The 25,115-nt window shown below is 40.4% G+C and overlaps 1 protein-coding gene across 7 annotated transcripts in view; it reads right to left on the bottom strand.

Annotated features, from left to right (window-relative positions):
- The window catches only part of RAF1 (Raf-1 proto-oncogene, serine/threonine kinase), a 73,521-nt gene that overhangs the window by 30,417 nt on the left and 17,989 nt on the right, over window positions 1-25,115 (bottom strand). For 4 of the 7 annotated variants that reach the window (XM_060402677.1, XM_012100246.4, XM_004018542.5 and 1 more), the window contains one exon: window positions 515-747. In XM_060402677.1, the coding sequence (XP_060258660.1) occupies window positions 515-721 (207 nt within the window). In that variant the 5' untranslated portion in view covers window positions 722-747. Of the gene's footprint in view, window positions 1-514; window positions 748-3,332; window positions 3,458-21,757; window positions 21,887-22,836; window positions 22,961-25,115 lie in introns of all 7 variants that reach the window. The other 3 variants (XM_042236417.2, XM_027957801.3, XM_042236418.2) reach the window with 3 other exon arrangements.

The raw sequence follows: 25,115 nt of genomic DNA, 5'->3' as shown, positions 1-25,115 counted from the left end.
TATTATGTAATTATCATTTAAATGTGTAATCTAAAAACAGATGAATCTACATACAAAATCAAAACAGACCACAGATACAGAAACCAAGCTTATTACCAAAGGAGAGGGGAAAGAAAGGTGGCCTAAGTCAGGAGTGTGGAATTAACAGAAACAAACTACGATACATTAAACAGATTGGAAACAAGGCTCTCCTGTACGACATGCAGAAGCAGCCAAAAAAAAAAAAAAAAAAGAAGCAGCCAGCATCGTGTAATGGCCCACAGCGGAAAGTCGTCGGAAGCACATGTACACGCTGCAGCCACTGTGCCGCGTGCCTGAAACTAGCACCACAGTGTAAACCAACAACATCTCAACTGAAAAAAAAGGTGCGACCACAAAACACTAAAATAAAATTGAAAAATAAAGCCTCTAAGTGACAGTGAAGATCTCTGCTATCTATGTGATGGGCAACAGGATCTGTAGTGATTTCACAAGTGATGGACAGCTGCATTTTCGGAGAGGAATGTTCACGTACCACTGTTCTTTGCTTGTTTGGCAAAAACACACGGATAGTGTTGCTTGTCTTAGAAGGGTCCGTAAGCTTGCCATCATCTGACGCCCGACGCTGATAGCCAAACTGCTGAACTATTGTAGGGGAGATGCAGCTGGCGCCGTCAAACACCGTGTCTTTGAATCCAAAACCGTTGCTGATCGTCTTCCAGGCGCCCTGTATGTGCTCCATTGATGCAGCTTACGCAGCACTTCAACCTAGCGAAAAAATATAATAATTCTTGAGTAAAACTAATTAGCTCAACAATACAATATACAGAGTAACTATGAAAACAGTACTATTGGGTTTTTTTTGTAGGTGACATATTCTGTTTAAATACATTATTCAGAAAACTTCTATTATAAATGTGTATTTCCATAGAATATTTCACAGACAACCAAAAATGAACCAGATGGGTACTAGAGATCAAAAGACTCATCAAGGGTTATACAACCAGGTAAAAGTCAACGCGGAACATAGCTAGGTCTAGTCTAATGCTTTTTCAATTCCACTTTTTCTTTTGTTATTGTATATTAAGCACAAACAGCTACCTTTGAATATTAGTAACTCATTAGTACTATGAGAAATACAAAAAAAAAAGTGTAAGCCATCATTTTCTGCCTTTGAAGAAGAAAAAGAACTTAGTTTTTGTAAGATGTATGTTAGATACTTTATATGTAAATTATCTCATTTAATCTATAATAAGGACCCAGAAAGATTTTAAATACCTTCCTCCAACCATGCTTTAATTTTTAAACAAATGAGGCAGAGGAAAACCATGCTGCTTGCCCAAGAACATCCAGGTTGATAGGTAAAATAACCAGACTCTATATCTGTTTGTATTTAAAGTACATGAACTTTACAACATAACATTCAGTTTTAGTGCAGAAACAAAGCTTACAAACAGATGCAAACAGAGATAGTAACAAAAAACAATCAAATGTCTTAATAGGGCAACAAGAAAACCGCAGTTGAAGTCCACAGACAGTCACACAATGAGAGTAAGTCAGAGATACTCTGCAGTGAGGATGTGCAATGCCCTGGCACCGACCGGGAGTCAGCAACCATGCAGAAGTGACAGGGGTCCACAGCCATACCATCCTGGAGGCAATCGATCCTGGCAGAAGTGAGAGGTGCTTCCACCTTTACAGAACAGTGAGGTCGACAGGGAACCCATCCTTCTCAAGCCTTCCTCCTTCAGAAAGTTGTTTTATCTTATTATCACTACTGTCAGCAGCAGCTACCTTACTAGATGCCTACTATCTATCATGAGAATGAGCATATGCTGCACACACCCCACTCCTATTATCCACCCTGATCCTTAGGGGATACTCTAGGTGGAAATGACATCCACTTCACTCTACCCGGCAGAGACAGGATTCAGAACTGGGCAGCTCAATCTGATTCCAGAGTCCTTACCTTGTCATACGTAACCCTGACACTTGCAATCATTTAGTCAGAGCTAAAATGGCCCAGAATTAAAGATCATTTAATCCAAACGTCTTGCTCTGTACCAGAAGCTTCTGTCTGCACACCCACTATGCAGTAAGCTCTTTCTCACCTCACATGCCTGAATCCAGAAGGGAGAATAGATACTAACTATTCTGAGCTGACAGCTGAGCAAACTAGAGAAGTTTAGAGACAGGATCACTATCTGGCATCACTCTCACACAAAGTCTCGACACAACTTTTTGGAGGAGAATATGGTTAAAAACAAAATACTACTAAAAATCTGAAATGTTCTTAAAGACTAACTTGGTAATTCAATATTGTTCTCGGAATTTATCCTACAGAAGTAGAAGGCAAGGCCTTCCCTGATGCTCCTGTGGGTAAGACTCTGCACCGCCAGTGCAGGGGGCGTGGGTTCAATCCCTGGTCGGGGAACTAAGATCCCACATGTCACACGGCACAGCCAAAACAAAAGATATATGTATAAGCATCTTCAATACTGGGGGAAAGACCAAATACTTAACAACAGAGAACTACACAAATCATGCTAATTCCCATGTGACAAAGTTGCTCTGTATGTGCAGAGACGGAAAAAGCTACCCAAGACAAAATGAAAAATGTAGTCTGAGCCTCTTTCATACTAATCTAGAAAGGAGAAAAATCTAAAATCTTTCTTTTAAAGGTGATAAAATCTAGAGTCATAAACAATGTGCCAATAACTATTTCAGCAGGATGGTTAGGAAATTTTTACTATATATATATATATATATCTACATTTTGCTTTTTATATTTTACTACTACATGTAAAGCTTATTTTATTTGTGTAAGGGGGAAGGGCAGGACAAGATCCTACAGCCTTTGAGAGGCAGGACCATGACGCATTGCCTCCCATTTCTTTCTGACACCACCCAAGCTCCAACACATTCCTAATTCTATTACCATGAGGTCACTTTTTAGGGGTATCTACAGCTTCTTTTCCCTAGACCTTTTTTCCCAACTAAAGAGGAAGACTTATCTGAGCATCTCAGTAGCCTGAAAAGGTGTAGCTCATATAATCGACAGACACAGAGCAGCCAGATTAATCTTAAAAATGCAACTCATCATTTCCCTCCCCTGTTTAAGACTCAGAACAAAAGCTAAACTCCCATCCAAGCTTCGCATCCCAGTGCTTTTGAACATTCTGTCCCCTTCACCTGGAAAGCCAAAACCTCCACGAACAGCCAAGCTGTCCTTTTCAGATCATTAAGGGCTTTACTTAAAATATCATTTAGAGACAGTTTCTCCACCCTAACCATAAGACTCCACCGCCTTCCCCCATCAAATAACCCAGTCTTACTTTCTTCATGCCACTTACCACTGATGTTAACTGCTTACAGATTTTGGTCAGTACCTCCCACCCTCTTTCTGCTCCGTGCCAATCCTGCCAGTGCCTCCTGCCAATCTTGTTCACTACTGTGTTCTTAGTCCTCGATACAGTGCCTGGATCACAAAAGAACTCAAGTATTTATTAAATGAATTAAGTTAGGAGCCAGAATAATGCTGCAAAAAGTATATTTTAAAAGAAAAGACCTGTCAAGAACTAGTAAATGTGAATTAAATCTCCATCTGGTAGTACATCTTTAAAAAAAAAAAAAAAAAAAACCTATTATTCAGCAAAAGACAAACTGCAATAAACTGCATTCTGTGTTATAATCTACTGGCTAAAGAACCCACTTACAAGACTTAACTGCAGCCTAAATTCAAGATCATAGTTTTTTATGACCAATTCTGTGCCCTACTGTAGGCACTTAGAAAATAACAGTGCTGGTACTTAGTAGGAACACATTACAAAACTGTTAATAAAAACTGACAAAAGCAAATCCACTCTAATTCTCAAGTTTTTGATTATTTATCATTCATAACTTTGAAGCTTCCATGTTTATATCAAGACCACTTACAGGCTAAGAAGCATGCTAAAGCAGTGCCTTTTTCATGCCACTCACAGAAAATGATGAATCCTAACTGTAAGGCATGCTGAGATAAGCAGACAAGCCCAGAAAAGCCAAGGCCCCTACCAGCTGCCCCAGTGCTGACCACTGTATCACAGGAAGCTATAAGCCAAAGTATTCTGTAATCAATTAACGAGTAAGGATACACATCTAAATACAAGAACAATGAATCTTCTAAAAAACCATATAGCAGCCAACATACTTCAATATTAAATGGAGACATTCAGAAACCCCATTGATACTACTCCCAAACGTAAAAGTATGCATAATGTAAATATAAATCTAGTTTCTAATATTGTGATCTCTCCCTCTGATCTGTTGACCAAATGCTTTAAGTTAAAATATATATATACACACCCATACATATCCTCCTAAAGATATAATAAGACAGTCCAAAGTAGAAATCTACTTCTGATAGTAAAAGGTCTTTCACAGTTCCCAAGAAAACTTTTAAAACAAACACATTCTCTTATGAATAGAGAAATTCATTTTATCAGAAGAAATAATTTAAAATAAGACATATATTCTTCCCTACAACACAAGAATATAATAAGAGGATTATCATTCCTAACATACAAAGAACTCCTGAAAATTAATAAGAAAATTTTCAAACTTTAATTGTGGAATATTTCATATTTTCATATGTAAGTAGAAAACCACTGGACATTATTGCTAAAATTGTAAATTATTCATCCACAAGATGGGTCCAGGGCTTCCCTGATGGCTCAAATGGCAAAAAATCTGCTTCCAATGCAGATAAAGTGTTAGTCGCTCAGTCATATAGGACCCCACAGACTGTAGCCCACCAAGCTCCTCTGTCCATAGGATTCTTCGGGCAAGAATACTGGAGTGAGTTGCTATTCCCTTCTCCAGGGGAACTTTCCCATCCAGGGATCAAACCCAGATCTCTTGCATTGCAGGCAGATTCTCTATCGTCTGTGCCACCAGGGAAGAGACCCAGGTTTACTGCCTGGGTCGTCGAGATCCCCTGGAGGAGGGCATGGTAACCCACTTCAGGATTCCTGCCTGGGAAATCCCATGGACAGAGGAGCCTGGTGGGCTACAGTTCATGGGGTCACAAAAAGTCGGATACGACTGAGTGGCTAACATTTTCACACTTCACAAGATGGAGCCAATGACATCATCTTTTAAAAAATACTTCAAAGGACTATATGTGCTGTGTAATATCGTAAGTAAAGCAAACATTTTTAAAAAGAAGTTTAAAATGTTCATAAAGTATTTCTTGGTATTTATCCAACCTTTTCAACCCTTACATAAAAGTGTATTGTGTAAAACAGGATTGTTCAGTAAGCCATTTAAAGATAACTTTGGAAACAAAAAGTTCATATGGAACCTAATTTTAAAAGCTCCTTTCTGTCCCATGATTAAAAAATAACTTTTTAGATAACTCTCTTCAAAGCTATACAAAGTAGTAGCCTCATTATGTCAAAAGATCCCTGATTGTAAACACTTCTGTGTTTATATATATATACAGTGAGACAGCCTAAGAATTTGTATTCGACAAGCTAAACATTGACCTTTTACCAGAAAGGACACAGCATATTCACAATCTCACTATGATAGCAAACTGCTATAATTTTAGGAAGCCTACAATTTACTTAACATGAATTCTAGCCTATTCTAGAACAGAACATTCTAGAACAGGCTAGGCTCAACTGGTTTCAAGCTGCTTCCTTCTGCATTCATGTCCCTTTTCTCCTCCAGTCATCCCCATTACAGAGCACCACAGAAATCAAAAAACCCAGATCCTACTCTGCTCTGCTTCCTCCGTGACTCTTCCATTAAAGATATGCCAAAATGGGCTTACCCCCAAATTCCGTCGCTGAAAGACACCACTAGGGTCTACATTTTATGAAAAAAAGGAGGGGAGGGGGGAACAATTCATCAATAGGTGTCATGGCTTTCCTGAGTCACTCAGTCTATATCTACCAATCATTAGTTGATCAAAATTTCTCCTAAAACTATGACTTCGAGCATAATTTCTGAGCCTGACAGCCTCCATAGGTTCACCAAAAAGCTTGCCTTTTACTGACTTCATGCTTCATCTGTCATACTAGAATTTAAAGGTTTTGTAGTCTAAACTCTTTTTAAAGCTGAATCTATTTCAAAATGTTTGCTTTTACTACCATAGTTCACTTGTCATAAGCATTCAATCTCATTTATTCTCTGCATGAATATTCTTTTAGAAAGTCAGAGAATGATATCTATCCTATATCTAAGTTAAACAGTGGTTTAGAAATTCTAGTAGTACTGAGTCTCGTGGGTAGTGGTTTAGTTGCTAAATCCTGTCCAACTCTTTTGACTCCATGGACTGCAGCCCTCTGTTCCAGGCTCCTCTGTCCATGGAATTCTCCAGACAAGAATCCTGGACTGGGTAGCCATTTCCTTCTCCAGGGGATTTCCTGATTCAGGGACTGAACTCAGGTCTCCTGCATTTCAGGCAGATTCTTTATCATCTGAGCCACCAGGGAGTTCAGGAGCGAACAAAAGAACCACATAGAAAGCACATTGCCCTGAATTATGCAGCAAGGGGACTCAAGGAAGAGTCAAAGACCAAAACCCTGAATGATCTGCTAAGTTCTATCTTGAGATCCATTTCAGATGCCTTCTCCAGGCCCTTCTGGTTGGTACAGTAGTGCCCCATCTTAGAAAGCTTTGCGTTCTGCAGTTTCAGTTACCCATCTGAAAATATTAAATAGAAAAGTTCAGAATGAATAACTGCTAAGCTTTAAACTGCACGCCTTTCAAAGATTTTTGATTTCTGAGTTCATTTCAGTTCAGTCGCTCAGTCGTGTCCGACTCTTTGCGACCCCATGAATCGCAGCACGCCAGGCCTCCCTGTCCATCACCAACCCCCGGAGTTCACTCAGACTCGCGTCCATCGAGTCAGTGATGTCATCCAGCCATCTCATCCTCGGTCGTCCCCTTCTCCTCCTGCCCCCAATCCCTCCCAGCATCAAAGTCTTTTCCAATGAGTCAACTCTTCGCATCTGAGTAGTGTAATGAAATCTCACAGCAATTGGCCCCCTCCTGCCAGGATGTGAACCACCCCTCTGTCCAGCACACACACACTACATATTCCACCTGCTCTGCAGTCCTTTAGGGGTCTTCTGGGTCACCAGATGGGCTGTCGCAGTATGGGAGTGCATGTTACTTCACTTAACAATGGCCAAAAGTGCAAGAGTTGTGATGCTGGCAATTTGAATATTCTTACTGTGCCTAGTTTATAAATTAAACTTTATCATATGTATATATGTATGTATGGGATAAAACAGTACAAGAGTTCTGAACTATCTATAGTTTCAGACACCCAAGGGGGAGTTGGGGGCGGACACTTAACAAAGTATCCTTCACAGGTAAGGGGGGACTATTATGTAATTAAAATAGTATCCAGCGTGCTTCAAACAAGGACAGAATAAGTACCTTCTTAATAGCCAGCTTCTTCAAGGAAGACTTCCAAAACTCATCTCTTTCTCTCCTAGACTGTAACTCAGCACTTTTTCACACTGTGGAGTGTGACCCCTAGGTGTTCAGAATATCATTTTCATGAGTTATGACCAGCTTTCTCAAGTACGGTAGAGCAGTGCGTATCCACATAGCAGAGTTAAACACTACTTTGAGAAATCTCTGACTCAGGTACACACACATCATAAAATGTATTCCTTAGTATAGATCACTACTAAGTCTGAAAACTCCTGGTGTAATTATAAAGCTCAGAATCCCTACCAGAGCATTCACTGAGGTCTCAAGCGCATTTATCTACTCAGAATATATCTCCTTGCACTTGAATGATCAGTTTTTTTAAGGATCCATGTAGTCTTAGATTGTCTTAGTTTTACCAATGAACTCTCTCCATGTGTCTGCTAATTCCACCTTATGTTAGGTACTAAAATAGTCATTTCTGCTAATTCATGTGATTCTTCCAGTTTTCATGTATTTCACTGCCAAGCAGACTCAAAGAAACTCAGTATACTAAGCTTTCATTCTTTTCTCAGGTTCCATTAGTTATTTTGTGAGCTTATTTATCATTCTCATAAATGACAGAACGATCTCTGTTCATTTCCAAGGCAAACCATTCAGTATCACACTAATCCAAGTCTATGCCCCAACCACTAATGCTGAAGAAGCTGAAGTTGACCGGTTGGTTCTATGAAGACCTACAAGACCTTCTAGAACTAACACCAAATAAAGATGTCCTTTTCATTATAAGGGACTGGAATGCAAAAGTAGGAAGTCAAGAGATACCTGGAGTAACAAGTTTGGCCTTGGAGTACAAAATGAAGCAGGGCAAAGGCTAACAGAGGTTTGCCAAGAGAGCACACTGATTATAGCAAACACCTTCTTCCAACAACACAAGAGATGACTCTACACATAGACATCACCAAATGGTCAATACCAAAACCAGATTGATTATATTCTTTGCAATCTAAGACGGAGCAAAGTCAGCAAAAGGAAGACCAGGAGCTGACTGTGGCTCAGATCAAGAACTTGTCATTGCAAAATTCAGACTTAAAGAAAGTAGGGAAAATCCACTAGATCTCTCAGGTATGACCTAAATCAAATCCCTTATGATTATACAGTGGAGGTGACAAACAGACTCAAGGGATTAGATCAGACAGAGGTGCTGAAGAACTATGGATGGAGGTTTGTAAAACTGTACAGGAGGCAGTGATCAAGACCATCCCCAAGAAAAAGAAATGCAAGAAGGCAAAATGGTTGTCTGAGGAGGCCTTATAAATAGCTGAGAAGAGAAGAGAAGTGAAAAGGCAAAGGAGAAAACGTTAGATATACCCATCTATATCTATGGAACCCAGAGTTCCACAGAATAGCAACGAGAGATGAGAAAGCCTTCTAAAGTGAACACTGAAAAGAAATAGAGAAAACCAACAGAAAGGGAAAGACTAGAGATCTCTTCAAGAAAATCAGAGATACCAAGGGAATATTTCATGCAAAGATCGGCACAATAAAGGACAGAAATGGTATGGACCTAACAGAAGCAGAAGATATTAAGAAGAGGTGGCAAGAATACATAGAAAAACTGTACAAAAAAAAGTTTTAATGACCCAGATAACCACGATGGTGTGATCACTAGAGCCAGACATTCTGGAGTGCGAAGTCAAGTGGGCCTTAGAAAGCATCACTACAAACAAACCTAGTGGAGGTGATGGGATTCCAGGTGAGCTATTTCAAATCCTAAAATATGATGCTATGAAAGTGCTGCACTCAATATGCCAGCAAATTTGGAAAACTTGGCAGTGGCCACAGGACTGGAAAAGGTCAGTTTCATCCCAATCCCAAAGAAGGGCAAAGCCAAAGAATATTCAAACTATAGCACAACTGCACTCATTTCACATGCTAGCAAAGTAATGCTCAAAATCCTCCAAGCTAGGCTCCAACAGTACATGAACCAAAAACTTCCAGATGAACAAACTGTATTTAGAAAAGGCAGAGGAACCAAAGATCAAATTGCCAACATCTGCTGGATTATAGAAAAAGCAAGGAAATTCCAGGAAAACATCTACTTCTGCTTCACTGACTTTGCTAAAGCCTCTGACTGTGTGGATCACAACAAACTGTGGAAAATTCTTCAAGAGATGGGAATACCAGACCACCTGTCCTGCTTCCTTAGAAATCTGTATGCAGGTCAGGAAGGAACAGTTAGAACCGGAAATGGAACAATGGACTGGTTCCAAATTGGGAAGGAGAACGTCAAGGCTGTACACTGTCACCCTGCTTATTTAACTTAAATGCAGAATACATCATGGGAAATGTCAGGCTGGCTGAAGCACAAGCTGGAATCAACAATGCTGGGAGAAATATCAATAACCTCAGATACGCAGATGGTACCACCCTTACGGCAGACAGCAAAGAGGAACTGAAAAGCCTCTTGATGAATGTGAAAGAGGAGAGTGAAAAAGCTGGTTTAAAATTCAACATTCAAAAAAACCAAGATCACGGCATCTAGTCCCATCACTTCATGGCAAACAGATGGGAAAAAAAATGGGAACAATGACAGACTATTTTATTGGGCTCCAAAATCACTAAGGACAGTGACTGCAGCCATGAAATTAAAAGACACTTGCTCCTTGGAAGAAAAGCTATGACCAACCTAGACAGTATAATAAAAAGCAGAGACAGTACTTTGCCAACAAAGGTCCACAGAATCAAAGCTATGGTTTTTCCAGTAGTCATGTATGGATGTGAGAGTCGGACCATAAAGAAGACCAAGTACCACAGAATTGATGCTTTCGAACTATGGTGCTGGAGAAGATTCTTGAGAGTCCCTTGGACTGCAAGGAGATCCAACCAGTCCATCCTAAAGGAAATCAACCCTAAATATTCACTGGAAGGACTGATGCTGAAGCTTCAATACTTTGGCCACCTGATGCGAAGAGCTGACTCACTGGAAAAGACATTGATGCTGGGAAAGATTGAGGGCAGGAGGAAAAGGGAGTGACAGAGGATGAGATGGTTGGCTGAACCGCATCACTGAGTCAATGGACATGAGCTTGATCCAGACACAACTAAGCGACTGAACAATGAACATTTATCATTCAAATTTACTGTGACAATATGTACTGCAGTGGATTCACTGACAGGAACTTGAGACCATTCTCTAACATTGATTAGGCTACATGGCTCACTAACTGTTAAATACTGTGACATTTTTAAGGCATGGAACTTATACTCCCATGATGAAGTCTCATTTCAACATATATGTAAATATATTTATCTGTCTGATTGTGCCAAGTCTTAGTTTCCAGCATGCCGAATCTGTTCTTTTCCCCAGTTGCAGCGTGTGGGATCTTAGTTCCCTGACCAGGAATCGTGAGTGTGATGTCTTAACCACTGGACCACCAGGGAAGCCCCTACAAAGCCTCATTACTAAATTAGTTTACTCCATGTTGAAGCGGTAATATTTTGTTCTCTCCCAAAACTGCCCTTCCTCTTTGTCGTCTCATTTATCACTCCTTATAATGATCGTTGTTGCTGTAAGATCTTCTGTTTCCTATTCTTTTCTGCTTTTAAAGGAAATACCAAATAAGAGTGTGGGGCTAAATCTATGTCACTGAACTTAATGCACATTCCACTCCCAATTTAAATCCTTCTCCAAAGTGGACGTGAGAAAGATTATCCTCACTCAGAGTCTCGTAATTTTTTTTTAACCTTGTCTTTTGGAGAGTTCCAGAGATCAAGTCTCTGGATAGCAAGCATGAGAACTTCAAAACATACAAAGTAGGCTTCCAGAAGTCTTTGAAGGCAGCCGCTATGTAGAAAAATTCTACATGCCTCTACTGAGCTTTGGGTTCTTTGCGATGTCCTTCAGGTAAAACTCTTCCCATAAAACCTCCTTTCTTTGCTTCCTAAAGAATTTACCACTCTCTCTTGTTTTTTTATATTGCTATTATTCACATGCATGCTATTAATAGCCCTTCCCTAGTTATTCACATGTCTGCATCCCTATTTGACTATAAGCGCCTTGAGGACAGCACACACATATGCCTGTTTCCCTTTGTTTTCCCAGAACTTACTATTAGCACAACATGTGACTCAAAGAAGTTATTCAACAAAGACTTCAAATCAATGAGATAGTTGTTGCAGAATCCACAACATAGTAAACATTTAGATTTATGTAAATTATTAAGGGAAAGGGCTATTTTTAATATGCAATATAAGATTATAACCACAAGCAAGGATCCATGAAAAATACAAATAACTTAACAAAGACTAGTTATCTGAACAGTAACAATATTGGTTTGTTCTCTATTTTGACACCTGCCAAAACTGACTAGGAAATGAGATATATTCACCAAAAATGAATTTCTTAAAATTCTGTACCAACTATACAGCAAGAATGATAACATTGGTTCATTGCTACTGAGTTCTTGACATTTCAGCAGGTACGATACTACTGAGGTACAGACTACAACATGCAGAGTAACACTGAAATTGTCACATTTCACTATGTAAGCATCAGTTCTTTAATTAAATCTCTCATTTAAGCCTCCCAAGAACTCTATGAGAGATACTATTATCCTGATTTTGGAGACAAGGAAACTGAAGACCAAGAAAGTTAAAAAAACTGTCCAAGGTTACACAGTAAGATAGAGAGCCAAGATTACTGACAGAATATCTAAGGTCAAAAGCACTCACAAGTTTTGCCAGAGCTTTATCACACTATCACTCTTTATTGTTCAGGCAGATAAGATCAGTGCATTTGGGTGGCAGGCTGAGATGAGGCACCAGATTTCAACCCTGCGGCTGCCTGCTCTAGCTTCCTGCTACTGGCTTCTTCCTTCCACCCTGATCATTTGTTTTTATTACACTTTTATTTAAAATATGATATAATTAAATTTGGGGAGGGGCATAAAAGAGGAAAGTTACCCATAACCTTATTCATCCTAACAAAACATTTTTGGATACCATCTCCTAATATTAGAAGCGTGGTACATGGATATCTGTTCAGAATCTACTTGCCCCTTTTATTAGCTGTGTGGCCTTTTGCCAAATTATTTAATTTCCCCCATACTAATTTTTTCACTCAGTCACATTACGGAGCAACTACTATGTACCAGACACTGTTTTACTCTACATGCCTGAGTGAATTAGAGACAAAGACTCCTGATCTCCGGAGAAGTGATCTTCTAGAGGACACACACAAAACAAAGTAAATTATATAACATGATAGCGGGTGATAAGTGCTGGGGGAAGGGAGACAAGTTGCAATTTATATAATGAGGTCAGAGTCAGAGTCGGTCCCACTGAGGAGGTGGAGTTGGGTGAGGAAGTCAGGAGTCTGACTTGCAAGCAGCTGAGGGGACAGACAAGGCAGGAGGAGCAGCCAGTGAAGACCTCCAGGAGGAGTGTCCCGCGCACCATCAGCAAAGGTCATGGAGCTCAGTGAAGTGAGAGTACATCCGGGGGAGGGGGCAATGTGGTCACCCAGGTCACCACTGGAAGGACTCTGCCTTTTACTGAGGGAAATGGGAAGCCACTGAAAAGTTTCGAGCAGAGAAGACACAACACCAAAGTCTTAGAAGGACTAGCCCAGTTGCTACACTGTAAAGTAACTACATGCGCAGTAGACATCCAACTATGAAGTTCAGAAGATGTCTGTGCTGAAGGATTAACCGTAAAAAGGGGTAATAATACTGAGTTTTCATGAAAATGGTTCAGTGTTCGTAAACGGCTGTGCCTGACGCTAATATTGCTGTAGCTTCTGCCTTACCAAGGCCACTCAGCATGGAGAATGAGAGTGGCGGAAAACGAGCCTGTGCCTCAGTGTGCCATGTATGCAGACAGACCAGGCTGAAGGAAGGGTTTCTCCTAAATCCCGTGAAGTGGGTGGTTCTGGGAGCTGAGCTACGTTCTTTCACTATTTAGCAATGCTGTCTTTGGGTCTAACTGTGGCCTCAATCCTTGTCCATACGTGTACATAGGCACAACTGCTGTCTCAATTCAAACACTGTTACATTATTCTCCTTCCAACTTTAAATATTTGATAATTCTTTGTCTAATCATACCCCATTGTGTTGCATATAATTCATCCTTAACCTATTCTTAAGTCACACTTTTTTTCAGAGCTAAAAGTCTCTGAAATCAGAACATATGAAAAAAAAACAATGCTGTCCCTTATTTGTCCCAACAGAGAACCGGAGAAGAACACCATCGGGTACATGAGTATTCTGCTCCATAACCTAGGTATGAGATACTAGGTCAGAAGGTAAGAATTATGGACGAATGCTGCTACTCTCACAAGGTTAATATTTTAAAATTGGTCTGGGATGAATTTTTGTCTTTAAGATACGCTTATTTTCTGAAGCAACTCGTGGCTATTTTCTCTGATCTTTTTTACCTCGGGGTGGCGGGGTGGGGTAGGGGGTTAGGGTAGGTTTAACCCGGAAGAGGAGGGTTGTGTTATTTCACTATCTTCGAAGTGACAAAGATACTTCTGAAAGTTTAGAGAGGGTAAAGATACAGACTGATAAAGGCAACACCAATGGGTGTAACTTTCTTAAGAATTTCACATTAGGTCAGCTTTCCATCAGCAGGCTGGGTATTAAGTAAGATTATTTTGTGTTTTTTATACTCCATGGAAGAAAAGGAGCACTCAACAGCCTAATTCCCAAAGAGGTCTCTTAAACTCTTCTAATAAGGTGGCTCAGGTCTTTATTCCTGGAAAAAGTAAAACAGAGGGTCTCTACACTGGGAGGTTTCAGGTACAGTTGAGAGCATGGGTGCTATTCTGAAAACCATGCTAACTGAATGCCTGAAAGCAGAGACCAAAGAGCTCCTTCCACAGCTGGGCAACCAGGCTCAAAAGAAACCCCAACATTAGCTCCCCTACCTTACGATGAAGCTCAAAGACAATAAGCCTAACCCAAGCGTTCAAAGATTCCAATCAGCTATTTAATCCAATCCTTTTAGAAATAAGACTGCCAAGGATTACCAGACACTTTAACATGGACGATAAAGACCAAAACACAATAGGAAACACATACACCCCTGCATGACTTGAGCTATCAGATTAACTGAAATTATCAGAACAGAGCCCATCAAATGCTCATTACATTCAATTTTACAGTAATGGGGTAACAGAAAATTTCACAAACTTCTAGAGAAAAAAATAAAAGGAATCAGGCATTGGAATGGCTTCAAACTTATCAACACTGGAAGCTAGAAAAATAATGAAGAAAAGACTTCTAAATTCCAAAGGGAAACTATTTCCAATTTAGAATAATCACCGAAACTATTGTAGAAAAGAGGTATTTTCTGACATTTACTACTATTTTACCCTTCAAGATCCATGTCTCAAGGGATTTGTTACATAATTAAGAATAAATCAAGAAAGAGATGAGATATAGGAAAAAGGGCATCTAACCCAAGAAAGAAGCAAAACAAAATCCCTAGGCCAGTGGGCAGAAATCTCTGAATCACACCTGTGCATCAGGGACAAGAATCCATAACTGTGTGACCCTCTGTAGCACCATGAACTGCCACCAACAACACTCACCTGCACAATGGCCTTTTCTTTTCTTCACAGACAGAGTAGAGAGAGGGGAGGGGGAGAGAGGTAAGGGAAGAGCGGTGGGGAGGGAAGAGATGGAAGGAAACAGCCCACATTTTTAGTTTTACATGATCCTATACTCTCCATATTTTTTTAAACTGAAGTATAGCTGATTTACAATGTTGAGTTAATTTCTGCTGTACAACAAAGTGACTCAGTTATACATACATATATTCTTTTTTATATTCATTTCCATTACGGTTTATCACAAGATGCTGAAGTTCCTATACTATATCATAGGACCCTGTTTGCCCACACTATATATAATTTTTGCATCTGCCAAGCCCAAACCTGCACTCCATCCCTCCCCAAGCCCCTCCCGCTGGGCAACCACAGGCCTGTTCTGCGTCTGTGAGTCCATCTCTGTTCTGCAGATAAGCTCATTTGCGCCATACTTGAGAGTCCACATACGGGTGGCATCATGCAGCAGCAGCCTTTTTCTGACTTACTTCACTCAGTGTGATAATATCTGACACCATCCACGTTGCTGCAAACGGCATTCTTCTTCTCTGCTGCTGCATGTATTCCGGTGCGTGCATGTCTGTGTGCACATCTTCATCATCCACTCATCTGTCAAAGGGCATTTAGGCTGTTTCCGTGTCTTGGCTTTTGTGAAGAGCGCTGCTGTGAAGAAAGGGGTGCACGTATCTGCCCAGGAGTGGGATTGCTGGGCCATGTGCATGCATCATGCGTTCACTTCAGTCGTGTCTGACTCTTTCTGACACCATGGACCAGAGGTTGCCAGGCTCCCCTGGCATGGGATTCTCCAGGGAAGAATACTGGAGAGAGTTGCCATGCCCTTCTCCAGGGGATCTTCCCAACCCAGGGATCGAACCAGTATCTCCTATGTTTCCTGCACAGCAGGCAGATTCTTTTACCCACTGAGCCACTTGGGAAGTCCTGATGGGTCATATGGCAACTCTATTTTTATTTTTTTGAGGAACCTCCATACTGTTTTGGCTGCATCAACTCACATTCCCACAAACATTGTAGGCACGTTCCCTTTTCTCCATACTCTCTCCAACATTTGTTACTTGTAGACTTTTTTAATGATGAGCATTCTGACTGATGTGGAGTGATATCTTATTATAGTTCTGATTTGCCTTTTTCTAAAAATTAGCGGTGTTGAGCATATTTTCACATGCCTGAAGGCCATCTGTCTGTCTTCTTTGGAGAAATGCCTATTTAAGTTTCTTATGCCCATTTTTTGATTGGGTTGTTTTTTATTCTTGAGTTGTATGTTTGTATAGTTTGCAAATTAAGCCCTTGTTGGTCTCATCATTTGCAAATACTTTCTCTCCTTCTATAGGTTATACTTTCATTTTATTTGTGGTTTTCTTTGCTCTACAAAGGGCTTCTCTTGTGGTTCAGCTGGTAAAGAGTCTGCCTGCAATGCATGAGGACCTGGGTTCGATCCCTGGGTTGGGAAGATCCCCTGGAGAAAGGAAAGGCTACCCCTCAAGTTTTCTTGGGGCCTAGGGCTCCCTTGTTGCTCAGCTGGTAAAGAATCTGCCCCTAAAGTGGGAGACCTGAGTTTGATCCCTGAGTTGGGAAGATCCCCTAGAGAAGGGAAAGGCTACCCACTCCAGTATTGTGGCCTAGAGAATCCCATGGACTGTATAGTCCATGGGGTCATAAACAGTTGGACACGACTGAGTGACTTTTTCTTCTTTCTTTGCTGTACAAAAGCTTATAAGTTTGATTTATCTTTGCCTCTATTTCTACTGCCTTGAGAGACTGACCTAAGAAAACATCAGTACAATGTATGACATGATCCTATACCCCTTTAAGTACACTCTTCCTTATACAGGAGCTAGTGAGAGCTGGGCTGCACCTTGACATATTCTGGGTGGTTGATCAACATGAACAGAATATTCGGTCTAGCAATACAGGGTTTCCCAAAGCATGGGCAATACATTATTCATGGTTTAAAAGGTGATCTTAGAGGATGTGTGAACATGACATAAAATAACACTGAATCAATCAGATAAAGATTATGATAAAGAAGAATTACCAGTTTGGGATCTTTACTACCTCTTTAACACTTCTTAATCGCCATTTAAAAAAAAAAAAAAAAAAAGCCACTGACAAACTCAAACTAAAAATTAATACTGTTGTTTTTATTATATTAAAATAGCAGCAAAGGAATACAGTACTATACGCGATCCCCATTCTCCTGGCAGCTTCTTTTGGATTCATTTTGACTGTATTTTCAAAGTGCACATAACATAGTTCCCTCCATTTCTGTGCAAAAGAAGTCAACGCAAGAGAGTAAGCCATCACCACCCATCCTTGACGCTCTGCTCCTGCAATTTCAGGTGATGCTAGCACCAAGCCCTTACCTCTGTAACGCTACAGCCTCAAACTACTTTACTATTTCTAAAGTTAACATTCCAGGAATACCCAGGCGGTCAGTCCAGTGGTTAGGACTCCACAGGAGGCACAAATTCAATCCCTGGTCGGGGAACTTAAGATCCCACAAACTGCAAGGCATCGCCAAAAAACAAAAAAGCAGTGAGCTATTTTAAGAGAATATATTAAATCAGCACTACTATAGGTGGTTCTCTGTTCTGGTAAAAGTCAGGAAGATAGTACTCCAATGACTGAAACCAGTGAAACAGTAGTCTAGCAGAGGCAATACATTCTTTAAAAAACTGACCCTGTACTCTGCCACTACTTATCTGTCAGGCTTTTAAGCAAGTCTGAGCAATAAAATCCTAGCAATTGAATCTAGAGGGTTTCTCAGCCTAACGACCCTCTCTTCCTCCTAAGAGACTTTCGTTATCCGACACTTGCAGAGGTTTCTTCTATCTTCTCCACCTGCTTTGCTGGCTTCTGTTCTTCCTCCTGCCTCAAAACCATGGATACACCTGAAGACTTCTAACTTTCCAAGTGTTCACAGCCTTTCCAACCTGGCCTACACACACTGCCTCCACCAATGAAAAGCGCGGCAAACGACACTGTTGTCTCTCAACCCCACATTCCTCTTTTGAGAACTTCATTCCTTCATCCACAGGAAAAAGCCCCAAGCAGCGACATTTATCTGTTTATATTCATGACCCCACCCCTTGAGGCCCCACTACAACTGAATGGAACAAGCAAGCAGAAACTTGCTTTGAAACTGAGAGACTATAAAGAATGATCCTTTGAACTGAGAACATAGAAACTCAAGAGCTATAAGAATGTTGGTCCATGTATGTTCAAAGCAGTCAAAGCAAGTTTGCTATTAAGAGAAGAATATTCTGCAAGCTGACCTACAGATTCAACACAATCTCTAACGGAATAGGCTTCTTTGCCAGCTTCTTAGTAGATATTGCCAAGCTGACTCTAAAATACACATGAAAATTCAAGGGACCCAGAATAGCCAAAATAATCTTGAAAAAGAACAAAGTTTGAGGAATCATACTTACCAATTTCAAAGCTTACTACACAAAGCTACAGTAATCAATGTGGTACTGGCATAACCATTTAGAGCAACAGAGCAGAAATGAGGGGGGCACCAGACAATTCATTACCCACATGCAAAAGAATGGAGCTGGACCCCTACTTCAGAGAATATGCAAAAATGAAACCAACAGATGAAGACCTGAATAATGTAAGAGCTGAAACTGTACAACACTTAAAAGAAAACAAAAGAGGAAATCTGGATGACCTTGAACTTGCCAGTGGTTTTTAAGATATAATACTAAAGACACAAGCAAAGAAAGAAAAACAGATAAAATGGACTTTATCAAAATTAAAAACTTCTTGCTTCAAAGAACACAATCAAGAAAATAAAAAGATAATCAAGTCTGGCAGAAACCAACGCAATTCTGTAAAGCATTTAAACTTCAATTAAAAATAAATTAATTGAGAAAAGGGGGGTGAAATCTGCAAATCATGTAACTCATAAGGGATTTGCATCTAGAATATAAATATTCTATAGAATACAGGCTAAAGAATTCTTAGAACCCAATAATAAAAAGACAACCCAATTTCAAGACGGGCCAAGAATCTGCATAGACATTTTTCCAAAAAAGACACAGTCAAGAACATGCAAAGGTGCTCAACAGTACTAATCTTTAAGGAAACGAAAAATCAAAAATATAATGAGACAGCACTTTACATGACTATTATCAAAAAGAGAGAAAGAAAAAGGGAGAAAGGAAGGGAGGGAGGGAAGTGTTGGCAAGGATACAGAGAAAGTGAAACTCTTGTGCACTGCTGGTGGGAAATGTAAAATGGTGTATGGCCTCTACAGAAAACAGTATGGCACTTCCTCAAAAAATCAGAGTTACTATACGATCCAGCAAGTCCACATTTGGATGCAGACCCAAGAGAACTGAAAGCAGGAACTCAAAATACTTGCACAGCCATATTCACAGTATTATTCCCAACAGCCAAAAGGTGGACACAAGCCAAGTGTCCACTGACCAGTGAAATGATAACAAAATATGCTATACACATACAAGGAAGTTATCATTCAGCCTTAAAAAGCAAGAGGATTTTAATACATGCCACAGCATGGATGAACCTTGAGGACATTATGCTAAGTGAACTAAGCCAGTCATAAAGGGACAAATATCCTATGACTCCACTTACATGGCATACCTAGAGTAGTCAAATTCATAAAGAAAGTAGGATTTGCAGTTCACAGGGACAGGAGTGGGGAGTCAGGCAGGGAGATTAAGGGTACAGAGTTTCAGTATGGGATGATGGAAAAGTTTTGGAGATGGATGGTGGTGATGGCTGCAACATACTGTAAAGGTACTTAATGCCACTCAACTGTGCAGAGATTTATAATGTATGTGGTGCTGCTGCTAAGTCGTTTCAGTCGTATCCGACTCTGTGTGACCCCAGAGACGGCAGCCCACCAGGCTCCCCCATCCCTGGGATTCTCCAGGCAAGAACACTGGAGTGGGTTGCCATTTCCCTCTCCAATACATGAAAGTAAAAAGTGAAAGTGACGTCGCTCAGTTGTGTCCAACTACTAGCGACCCCATGGACCGTAGCCTACCAGGCTCCTCCGCCCATGGGATTTGCCAGGCAAGAGTACTGGAGTGGGGGTGCCACTGCCTTCTCCGATGTATATGGTGCACGGTGGTAAATTTGTTATATTTTACCACAAGTTTTTTTACAAATAATGTTTATAGTTGCCTAAACCTACCATGTTTTTTTTTAAAGACAGCATGTCAAAACACCATCAAAGTCACTGATAGTAAATCTGGAGGCTCTGGGAAAGCCCATGCATCTCCCTGGACCTCATGGTTTCATCTTTAAAAACAGGTGCAAAGGACTAAATCAGACCTACCGCTAACTTGGAGTCTCAGAACGCCTGTGAACACCAAATGTCACAAAACTGGAGTGACCAAAAAGTTCGCTGGGGTTTTTCCATAATATGTTACAGGAAAACCCAAATGAGCTTTCTGGCCAAACCAATTAAAAAAAGAAAAACTTCTCCGGGAATTCCCTGGTGGGCCAGTGCTTAGGACTTCATGCTTTCACTACTTTCAATCCTTGGTCAAGGAACTAAGATTCCAAAAACCATAAAAAGAAAACATCTGGTTACTTGCAATATTTCCAAACTAAAACTAATAATCTATTCTTTTACCTTCCAAAAATCCACTCGGAGCAACAAAAATCATCAGGCTTCTTTATCTATTGCAGACTGGAGCTACAGAACTTCAGGGCAGACCTGCAAGTTTTCAGGACCTGTGATGTTGCTGCTGTTATGAAGTCGCTCAGTTACGTATAACTCTCTGCAACCCTATGAGTTGTAGCCCACCAGGCTCCTCTTTCCATGGGATTCTCCAGGCAAGAATACTGGAGTGGGTTGCCATTTCCTACTCCAGGGGATCCTCGCAAACCTGAGTCTCCTGCTTGGCAGGAGGATTCTTTACCACTCAGCCACTTGGGAAGTCCATTAGAACCTTAGGACATCAGAAAGTTCACAGGAGCATTATGCCTAACAGCCAAAAGGTAGAAACAGCACAAATACCCAGCCAGTGATGAATGAATAAATAAAATGTGGTACAGTCACCCTTAGGTATCTGCAAGGGATTTGTTCCAGGATCCCCTGCAGATAAAGTCCAAGGACACTCAAGTACATTATATTAAATGGTGTAATATTTGCATAAAAACTACACACATCCTTCCAAACTTTAAATCATCTCTAGATTACTTACAAGCAACTGAACAACAACAAGATTACCTTCAATCTTTAATGCAATGTAAATGATATGTATATAGTTGCCTTGACAAAGGAACAAATTCAAGTTCTGCTTTTTGGAACTTTCTGGTATTGCCTTCAGGTAAGCAGCATTTCCCAGGGAAGCTCTTCACAGTAAAGAGCCCCAACACAAGTTCACATTTCACTGGCCTCCAGTGAGTCACTGTGAACAAATCATTACGTCCAAATGGTTGGCCTTTACAGACTGACTGAAGCAAATCAGGCTCTCAACTAGAGCTAACGATGAGATCAGTCTCATTAAAACTGAGTGGCTACATAAGAGAGAATAAGGGCTGACAGTTCCTCAGAGAAAAATACGGGCACAGTTACAATGAAAGGGGGTAATACAAACAAACAACAGGTGTCCACGTCACCGTTTTCAGGTGACAATCACCAAGATCAAGGGTTTGTTAAAGGAAGGAGCTTAAGAGATATATCCTTAAATTGACCTACTGTGCATACTCTTAAAGGTAGAATCAAAACTCAGGTAATACCTGTAACTTCAAGCTTCTCAAATATTGCCACTATTTGTAAACACACGCACGCACGACAAATCAGGCAAGCAACATGGGTCTTCTTAAGCTCTTGTCACTCTGTTCTTCCGCAGATCTTAGGGGAAGATCCTTGAGCAGGGAGGGGACAAAATACCACATGTTTTCTTGTTCAATCACTTCTGTGGAACACATCTATCACTAGGACCAGGAAAATGGAATTTCCAGAAAGCAAAATATGAGAAAATACAAAAGGAACAGACTTGACAGATTTAAAAAAAAAAAAAAAAAAACCCAGCAACTTTCAACCATCTACTACAAGCTAGGTGCTAAGCATATAGGTATTCAAATGCTATTTCCTTTAATCCACATAACCTCAAGTTACCTACCTCTTCTGCCCACCCCCCGCCAAAAAAAAAAAGAGTTGGAAGAGATGACTTATATTGACCCTTCTAGCTCTAACACCTTGTAATGATTCTACTGCCGTGAAAATATGACAAATACTACAATTTTCTGATACAGAATATCCTTCCCTAGCTTTCCAAACAGACTATATGGCAACCTTCTCTTAATGATTTATAAGTTACTGTAATGAGTAACCTCTGGTTATCTACAAAAAATAAATACAGCAGATTTTCCAAAAAACAATAATTTTACTCAGATTTGAGTTGGGGAAGTTAATAAGGTAATTACAGTTTTAAATATGGGCTTCCCTGGTGGTTCAGACATTAAAGAATCTGTCTGCGATGTGGGAGATCAGGGTTCGACCCCTGGGTTGGGAAGATCCCCTGGAGAAGGGTACGGCTACCCACTCCAGCATTTCTTGCCTGGAGAATTCCATGGACAGAGGAGCCTGGCGAGCTACAGTTCACGGGGTGGCAAAGAGCTAGACACGACTGAGCGACTAACACACAGTTTTAAATATTTTTATAACGTATCTATTAAGAAGTAAAAGTCACAAACCAAAGATTTAAGATGAAACGTTTCAAAAAACTTTCAGGTTTAAAGAGTAGGCATTTAATCTAATATTAGTGGTAGTTTGATGGAAAAGCTTCAAAACAACGACAATCACGGTAACAGACCACAGCTCTGCGCCTTCTCTCTGTCTCTCAGATCCTTCCTGCACTCCAGCTGCCAGAACCCCTTCTGACTCGGCAGCTTTACTTCCGCTGATTGCCCTACTCCTCAGCATTCGCTCTTGACGACCTGATTTGAGAAAGAGAAGAATCAAGCCTATATATTAAGCAGAACAATAGGAAGAGAAAGAAGGCCAGAGCGTGAAAGTCACTCAGTTGTGTCTGACTCTTTGTGACCCCATGAACTGTAGCTCCCCAATTCCTCTGTCCATGGAATTCTCCAGGCAAGAATGTTGGAATGGGTAGACGTTTCCTTCTCCAGGATCCTACCAAGCCAGGGAATGAACCTGGGTCTCCTGCATTGCAGGCAGATTCTTTACCATCTGAGCCACAAGGGAAACCCAGAGAAGGCCTAACCCACTGGGTAATAAAAAAGCTTCAGTACAGGCTTATTTGCAAGATCAAACCTACAGTCCAAGAGTACCAAAAATCCAACATTCAGGTAAGCAAGGTCCTCCTACACACTTGGTCCACAAAACTATATAGACTCTTGTAGTAAAATTTTTAACACTCAAATTATTAAACTCCATGAAAATAAAGACTGAGCTTTGACAACCTCTGTATACTTAATTCCTAGAAGAGTACTTGTTGAATGACCAAATAAACTAAGCATGCACTTTTAAGTGCAGAGATTTGCTGATGAATAACATTCTTGGCTGTGTGGAATTGGGCAAAAAACATCTACGCCTTAATTTCTTCAACTGTAAAATAAGAATATATTTTAAGAGGTGGAGTGGTTATGAGAAATAAATGAAAAATTATAAAGAATACAAAATTCACTGTCTGGTACACTGTGGGCACTTAATTCAAAATAGCTATTACTACATGATATTATTGGTAATAATAGTGCTTACCCACACAAGAGTAAACTAGATATGATCCTTGATTCCTTTAGTATTTTCCTCACCCACCACATTTAATCATCCAACACATACTGTCAGACCCTCCAAACTCCACCACTTTAACCCAACCATTCCAACCTAAAGCACCATCATGTCTTGCCTAGATTACAGCAGGTGTCACTATGTCCACTCTCAAAACTTGCGAATCTATTCTCTACCTACTACCTTAAGGCACAAATCTGGTCACATGATTGCTCTGCTAAAGTCCTTACTTTTGAGTGTGACTAGTTCCCTATTACACTCAAAATAAAAGCCAAATTCTTCAAAACTATGACCTACAAGGCCTTACATGATGACCTGGCCTCTATCTCTGCTCTACACCTTATCCCCTATCCTCTCTCTTAGTTCATTTATTCCTGTCACACTGACCTTCTTGTTGCTAGCTTGTCAACCACGTTTCCACTCAAATGTGGTTCCTCACAGGGGACCTCCTTGGCCATCCTGTTTCAGTGTATCCTGTCTCTCCCCAGCATTTTCCCCTCTTTACTGAGCTTTACTGTTTCCACCATCCTTTACGCCATTTTTACAATACTTTGAAATTATATTAGATACCAAGTGATTGTCTACCCTCGATAGTATGTTCCAAGAAGCTGCGTTCAGTTTACCCTGAAAACCCCATCACCTCTCAGTGTCTAGCATACAACTGGCCATTAAAGACACTTCCTGAACAAATAATAAAGGCTGGCATCTAGGTCCAGTGAGTGCTGAGTTCTACTAAAAATCATCAGTCCAGTCATTTATGATCCACACGATGCTGAGGGGCTACACTCCAGGACTAGAACACTGACAATTGTGGAATTCTGCAAATGCAGAATCGGCACAGCGTAACCACTGGCTAGCAGTTCGCTCTACCAGACAGATGCCGAACAGACAAAAGCTAGCTGGTAATGGCCAGTTGGAGCCATTATGGAATTCGACCATGCTTGAGCTATTTCCAAAGTTTGATTTCCTAGTGTTGTTTGGCATTTTTCTTCACAGTTGTTTTATTGTAAAAATAAAACCAAGCACCATTCTTGTTCACCTGCTGTCAAACTAAACTGTAAACATGTTCCAGCTACACACACATCCATTTGTCCTAAATATACACTGCTGAAAATAAAAAGTGGTTTTAAGCCACAGTGTCTCTACTAAAGAAATGTTGAAATGTGTTTTTAAACATGCCTAAGATCATGCAGAATCCAAAAGAATGAGTAGGCTATCAGACAGGAGGAGGGGTGGTTCAGCCTAACAGAAATACAATAATTAACAAATATTTGGGGTACATGTCCCAAAACAAGAATGATTTCTTAAGCATAACCAAACAATGGCAGTTCCAGTTTAAAT

Source organism: Ovis aries, chromosome 19 (genome assembly GCF_016772045.2).
Source record: "Ovis aries strain OAR_USU_Benz2616 breed Rambouillet chromosome 19, ARS-UI_Ramb_v3.0, whole genome shotgun sequence".
In the NCBI taxonomy this organism is placed as follows: Eukaryota; Metazoa; Chordata; class Mammalia; order Artiodactyla; family Bovidae; genus Ovis; species Ovis aries.
The sequence above is the reverse complement of the archived record's forward strand: the minus strand, read 5'-3'. Positions and strand labels throughout refer to the sequence as shown.